A 7500-nucleotide genomic window follows, 5' to 3' on the forward strand; every position below is an offset into this window, starting at 1 on the left:
TCACTGCCTCGTGGTGGGTTGCTGTGATTTGTAGGTTGGGGCATCACTAGGGCCAATGTGTTGTCGAAGGCTTTCATGGCCAGAATCACTGGGTGGCTGTAAGTTTTTTGGGCTGCACGGCCATGTTCCAGAAGTATTCTTTCCTGATGTTCCGCCTGCATCTATGGCAAGCATCCTCAGAAGTAATGAGGTAACAATGCCTGACATAGATGCAGGTGAAACGTCAGGAAAGAATGCTTCTGGAACACGGCCATACAGCCCGGAAAATCCACAGTAACCCAGTGATTCCGGTCATGAAAGTCTTCGACAATACATTGGCCCTAGTGGTGCCCCAACCTACAAATCCCAGGATCCCAAGGGATGCCCCTTGGAATGTAAAGTGAGATAAAGTACTATAGCTGCCTAGTGTGAAAGAGACCTTTTGTCAAAATAAACACACTTGAGATAAATCCTAGGAAGTGTTCCAGACGGGGCTGTAAAGGGTCTTATCTGAGCGTTGAGCCTAACTTACCTTTAAACTTTACCTATGTCATACTTCAGTATTCCGCAACATTTCTGGTTAAAAAGCTAGGTACGAAAACCTCCCCAGAAACTTTGCAAGGAAGCACAGTCATGTGAATAGAAATGTTTGTGTTATTTGTATTTATTTAATAGGAGACGGAAACCAAACAATTAACATCCAAGCAGGTTTGAGGTTACAATTCAAGCCACGGTTTTCTTTGTTTGCCAGTCTGGCGAGGGAACTAAAGTTAAAAACCAAGAATAAAAATCCATATTTGTCTTAGATCAGCCCAAGAGCACTTTATGAATCACCACGTTGGTCGCATTATTCATGAATGAAAGCAGGGATCGGGAATGTTTGGCTCTTTAAACTTTTGCAACCACAGTTCCAACCATCCGTCATCACTGGCCAGATTAGTTTAGGATTTCAGGGAGCTAAAACCCAAAACATCTGGACAGAGAAAGGTTTCCTTCCACAGAATTAAAGAAAAAGGATGAGTGTGGGTTAAAGACTCTTGCATCCAGAAATGAGTGGGACTTACAAGTTCTTATTCAACTCAATACAGTTTCCCCATATCACGCATCCACCTGAGGTGCATCTACACTGTAGAATTAAAGCAGTTTGACATCAATGTGTTGTTGAAGACTTTCATGGCCGGAATCACTGGGTTGCTGTGAGTTTTTCGGGCTGGTTGGCCATGTTCCAGAAGCATTCTCTCCTGATATTTCACCCACAACTATGGCAGGCATCCTCAGAGGTACCTCACCACCTCTGAAGATGTCTGCCATAGATGTGGGTGAAATGTCAGGAGAGAATGCTTCTGGAACATGACCATACAGCCCGGAAAACTCATAGCAACCTAGTTGGACATCATTTTAACTGCCATGGCTCAATGCTAGGAGTTGAAGTTTGGTGATGCTTGTAGAACTATGACTCCTATGATCCCACAGCACTGAGCCTCGGCAGCTAAAGTGGTGTCAAACTGCATTAAATCTACAGTGTAGATGCATCCTTGAAAACCTCTGCTGCAGTTCATTGTTTGTTTAACAAGGTTTATAAGAAAGTTACACAAATCCTATATTTCATTCCACACCTCCCACTTTTCAAATTGCAGAACATAGTAAAGTCCTAATTAGAGAAACAAGAGTCATAATTAGAGAAAGTCCCATTTTGCTAAGACCTTTACACCCTTCAAGATTATTTCCAAATGCCACTCTTCATCCATTGTATCCTTCCATTTCTTTTTCAAGTACAGTAGAATCTCAGTTAACCGGCACCCATCGAAATTGGTAAGATGCCAGATAAATGCAGTTTCTAGTTGCTTGAGAATTACTATTAAAAACAGGCCTAACGAAGACTATGTCCCATATTGTACTATACCATAATTTCTGAACTGACTTGATATTAATATTAAAATATAGTAATTAAAAGCTAATTAAGACAGAACAGGAGAATACAAACACATTATCTGACATGTTCCTAATCCATATTCTGTACCAATGAATGACAACTGCGATGTTCTCTTTCTAGACTCAAAATGATGGGCACATTTTAGCACATTGTTTCGTACACTGTGGGAGAGCCAAGGGAACCATGCCACCCACTGCAGTCCTGCCTAAAGTATACATTTACATTTTTTGTGAATAAGCCGAAGAAAAACATATTAAGAGGTTCAGAGGACGCGGGGATAAAGATCCCACTCATCCCCTCCCACTCATCTCTGAGCAAAAGACAACACTGTCAAACCCATCCTTTGAAGGACTTTGCATCCGCACTGAAGTGTGTCTAATGAATAATCATCGTCTCCAAACCCAATCTGGTGTTTTCAGTCATTAACAGCAATGCACTTTCCATGCATTTTGGAGGGGCAAGAGAAGGAAAATCTGCTTTAAATATGTGGACAAGTGTATCATTTCTTTATGTGGACAAATGTATAGTTTCAGTGACAACAACTTAATTTATGTGTTGTTCAGGGCTTGCATGGCCAAAATCACTGGGTTGCTGTGGGTTTTCCAGGCTGTATGGCCATCTTCCAGAAGCATTTTCTCCTGATGTTTCACCCACATCTATGGCAGATATCCTCAAAGGTTGTGAGGTTTATTGGAAACTAGGCAAGTGGGGTTTATATTCCAGAAAATCAGAGCCTGCTAATCACCTCCCAACAAAGGATTCCCCCAGGCTGGAAGCAGCCAAGCTTTGAAGCTGCAAGACTATTCAATTCTAATCCAGGTGATCAATTGCAACATTCCACACTTGCCTCATAGAATCACTCCAACCCCCAGCCAAGAAACACCCCAGCATTTCACTGTGCCATTATATATAAAAAGGTAAAGGTTTCCCCTGACGTTAAGTTCAGTCATGTCTGGGGATTGGTGCTCATCTCCATTTCTAAGCTGAAGAGCCGGCGTTGTCCGTAGACACCTCCAAGATCATGTGGCCGGCATGACTGCATGGAGCGCCCTTACCTTCCCGCTGGAGCAGTACCTATTGATCTACTCACATTGGCATGTTTTCGAACTGCTAGGTTGGCAGAAGCTGGAGCTAACAGCGGGCGCTCACTCCGCTCCCGGGATTTGAACCTGCGACCTTTCGGTCTGCAAGTTCAGCAGCTCGGTGCTCTAACACACTTCGCCTGAATATGGACCTGAATAATATACATGGATTTTTATGCCTTTGGGAAGCAAACCCACAGGTGCTAAGATCCCAGGTAATGTTGGGAGTCCAAACTTAATGCAAATGGTTCGAATTCAGGCATGGTTAGTATTTTAACATGCTCTTTCAAAAGTGTTCCTTTTAGTTTTTAAACTTTCTTAGTTTGATGTGTTTTAAAAACACTACTACCGGTATGTATTTATTGCATATGTTTCAAGGCGATTTTGATCTGCTTCCAAGAACGTATCGCTTATATGATTATAAATTAGGTTGCTTGTGAGTTTTCCAGGCTGTCTGGCCGTGTTCCAGAAGCATTCTCTCCTGACGTTTCACCCACATCTGTGGCAGGCATCCTCAGGGGTTGTGAGGTCTGTTCGAAACTGGGCAAGTGGGGTTTATATATATCTGCGGAAAGTCCTGGGTGGGAGAAAGAACCCTTGGACTGGATGGCGCAAGAGGTCTCTTGTATAAGTACAACTCCCAAGACTCCATAGCATTAAGTAAACTATGGCCCTCCCGCCAGGTGTTTTGGACTTCAACTCCCACCATTCCTAACAGCCTCAGGCCCTTTCCTTTTCCCCCTCAGCCGCTTAAGCGGCTGAGGGGGAAAAGGAAGGGGCCTAAGGCTGTTAGGAATGGTGGGAGTTGAAGTCCAAAACACCCACGTTTATTTACCTCATGCCTGGCTCAAACTCTGCTCAAAGACGCTGCCTGCAATGGGATAAAGCAGGGACAAGCATCTTCATAAACTCGAAGGGAGAGGCTCAGGGCGGCGCCCAAGGCTAGTGGGGCTTGGCATCCCCTCTGGGAGCAGCCTGGGACCCACCCTTTCCCCACCCGACTCACCCAGGCGGCCGAAACTCTCCGACAAAGTTCGCCTCAACTTTTTCATCCTGCTGAGCTTCTTCTCGGCGGACGGCGGGGCGTCCAGGAGGTCGCACATCTGAGGGGAAGCGGCAGGAGCCGCAAAGGAGTGCCCGAAGGAGACGTTCCCGACCCCTCTGCTTCAGTCAGTCCCACAAGCGGCTGCTCTTCCTCCCCTCGCCCATCGCGAGGAGGGAGAATGGGGCAAGAGGGAGACAATGAGGGGCGGGGGAGAAGAAAGGGAGACAGAGAAGGAGAATGGGGAAGAAGGAAGGGAAAGGCAAAGCAAGGCGAAAGAGCTCCGCCCGGCGCCTTGGCTCTGATCTGGATGGAGCCACTGACTCTCCCCACGCGCGTCCTCCTCCAGAGTGGGAGCCTCCTTCCCACTCTCCCGGCCTCCGCCCACGCCACGCCCCCTTCCCCTCTCCCGCCTTCCCATTGGCCGAATTCCCAGCCGCCGGGAGGGGAGAAAGGGGGAGTTTCTAGTCTCCCCCTCCCACCTTTCTTTTGCTCTCCCACTCCCCACTTTGCCCACCTTTCCCTTTCTTAGGTTTGGTCCCTTCCACACAGCTGAATAAAACCCCACATCTTCTGCTTTGGACTGGAATATATGGCAGTGTGGACTCAGATCACCCAGTTCAAAGAAGATATTGTGGGATTTTCTGCCTTGATATTCTGGGATATAGGACTGTATGAAAGGGCCTTTTTGATTCAGGGGATCTGAACAATCCAAGGAGTAGTTCAGTTGTCCCTGCTTGGCCAAATATAACTGGTGCCTAAGCAAACTACAGTAGAGTCTCACTTATCCAACGTTCTGGATTATCCAACGCATTTTTGTAGTCAATGTTTTCAATGCATTGTGATATTTTGGTGCTAAATTTGTAAGTACAGTAATTGCTACATAGCATTTCTGTCAAATTTGTTGTATAACATGATGTTTTGGTGCTTAATTTGTAAAATCATAACCTATTTTGATGTTTAATAGGCTTTTTCTTAATCTCTCCTTATTATCCAACATATTCGCTTATCCAACGTTCGGCCAGCCCGTTTATGTTGGATAAGTGAGCCTCTACTGTACAAGGAGCCCCCAGCGGTGAAGTGTGTTAAACCACTGAGCTGCTGAATTTGCAGACTGAAAAGTCCCAGGTTCAAATCACGGGAGCAGAGTGAGTGCCCGCTGTTAGCTCCAGCTTCTGCCAACCTAGCAGTTCGAAAACATGCCAATGTGAGTAGATCAATAGGTACCGCTCCGGCGGGAAGGTAAGGGTGCTCCATGCAGTCATGCCGGCCACATGACCCCAAGGAGATGTCTACAGACAATGCTGGCTCTTCGGCTTAGAAATGGAGATGAGCACCAACCCGCAGAGTCAGACATGACTGGACTTAACGTCAGGGGAAACCTTTACCTTTAACCAAACTACAATTCCCAGGGATCCACAGCTGTGTTGCCGAAGGCTTTCATGGCCAAAATCACTGGGTTGCTGTGAGTTTTCCGGGCTGTATGGTCATGTTCCAGAAGCATCCCCCCCCTGATGTTTCACCTGCATCCATGGCAGGCATCCTCAGAGGTTGTGGAGTCTGTTGGAAACTAAGTTTGCCCATGCCTGGCCTAGGGGAATTCTTTCTTGGGAGTTGTTAGCTGGTCCTGATTTATTCATGTCTGGAATTTCCCTGTTTTCACAGTGGTGTTCTTTATTTACTGTCCTGATTTTAGGGGTTTTTTAAATACTGGTAGCCAGAATTTGTTCATTTTCATGGTTTCCTCCTTTCTATTGAAATTGTCCACATGCTTGTGGTTTTCAGTGACTTCTCGTAGTTGAGAGATCACACGAATCAAGGAACATGAAAGACATTGCAGACTAATTCAACCAGAGAAGTCAGCCATAGCAGAGCACTTGATGAACCTGGACACAGCTTATCATTTGAGAACATAGAAAGGCTGGACCACTCTAACAACCACCATGTCAGACTACACAGAGAAGCCATTGAAATCTACAAGCACGTGGACAATTTCAAGGGATCTGAACTGTGCAAATGAAGGGACTTTGCTCCCAAGGAAGCTGTATTGTTCGTTTATTTATATTTACAGTATTTATATTCTGTCCTTCTCAGCCCGAATGGGACTCAGGATGGATCACAGAACAGATATACGGCAAACATTCAATGCTGATTATAACAATGACAAGACAGATAACAGATAGAGGTATATATAGGCTTTCCCATCCTTCAGCATCTTTGGAGGTTGTGCTCAGTTCCAGCCACTGGGGGGTGCTGTCACTCCTTTTCCCTACCGAAGAGCTTTCTTTGTTCATAAACCTCCTTTTTCTGATCAGCAAAGCCTAAATACTTCCCAGCTTTAATATGGTTGCTATTTATCTACTCACATTTGTTTTTGAACAGCTAGGTATGCAGAAGCTGGGCTAAAGGTCAGGAGCTCACCCTAACCGGGCTTCAAACTGTCAACCTTCTGGTTGGCACGATTTATTGCAGCTTGGTGCTTAACCTGCTGTGCTAAAGCTGTACAAAAGGAAAGGGTCTCTCTCTTTCTCTCCAAAAACTAAAAATATCTCCCCCACCTACAAGCAGTGGCAATAGTATCAACAACAAGGTTACTCCGAAATAACTTAATCTGAAGGAGGCTTTCAGTGTCCTGCTTATGCTTTAAAATTAGCTTTAAAGCATAAGCAGGGCTATTTTGAGGAGACCCACTGAAATCAATGGGTTTTGAAGCAGTTGCTACTGGCAACTATCTGAAATCATTGAGGCTGGATCTACACTGCCCTGAACTGGGTGGTATGAGTCTACAGTGCCAGATAACCTGGGATAATCAGATAATCATGGATCAGATCCTGGGATAAAGGGCAGTGTGCAGGGGGCCAGAGTCTCCTGCTTCAATCAGTGCCGATCAAGTTTTCCCTAAAGCAGACCCATGGAAAAGAATGGGACTTGTTAGGCACAGTCAAATCCTACCCATTCCAATGAGTCAGCTTTAAAAAGGAGCAATTTGGGTGTTTAACCCTTAATCAAAACAACCATAGTAATGACTACCTTAAAATCTGCTATAAGGATTACTTCTAAGGTGAATTTCTGTGGATCTACCCTGAGGTTTACTCTAGAGTAAAGCTAGAGGCAAACTGTAGTAAGCCATTAAATGCCTCAGTGGTACCAGATAAACTAAGCAGCATCAGCCCTGGTTATTACTTGGATGGAAGACCACCCAGTAATACCAGGTGCTGTGGGCTGCATTTTAGAGGAAAGAACTGGCAAAACCACATCTGAGCATTCCTTACCCAAGTGAAACAATTCTATGATATTCATGGCATTACCACAAATTGACAGTTTGAAGGCACGTTCACGCACGAGAGTCATTAAAAATATATTAGATTTATTGCAGCAGTTTTTTAAAATTATTTTAGGTCTAACATTTTATTTAGAAGAGACAGCATGTTTAGTCCCTTCCTGGTCCACCTGAAAAGTGTAAA

At 44.9% G+C, this 7500-nt stretch overlaps 1 protein-coding gene across 4 annotated transcripts in view; it reads right to left on the reverse strand.

Annotated features, from left to right (window-relative positions):
- cdk14 (cyclin dependent kinase 14) overlaps positions 1–4392 on the reverse strand; it is a 281590-nt gene extending 277198 nt beyond the window's left edge. The window contains exon 1 of one of the 4 annotated variants that reach the window (XR_009999670.1): positions 4001–4392. Coding sequence is in view for 2 of the 4 variants with exons in the window: in XM_062957395.1 (XP_062813465.1) it covers positions 4001–4097 (97 nt within the window). In the remaining 2 variants the exon portion in view is untranslated. The remainder of the gene's footprint in view (positions 1–4000) is intronic. The other 3 variants (XM_062957395.1, XM_062957398.1, XM_062957396.1) reach the window with 3 other exon arrangements.
- Between the last annotated feature and the right edge of the window lie 3108 nt (positions 4393–7500).

The sequence above is a fragment of the Anolis carolinensis genome, chromosome 6, assembly GCF_035594765.1.
Source record: "Anolis carolinensis isolate JA03-04 chromosome 6, rAnoCar3.1.pri, whole genome shotgun sequence".
Classification (NCBI taxonomy): domain Eukaryota; kingdom Metazoa; phylum Chordata; class Lepidosauria; order Squamata; family Dactyloidae; genus Anolis; species Anolis carolinensis.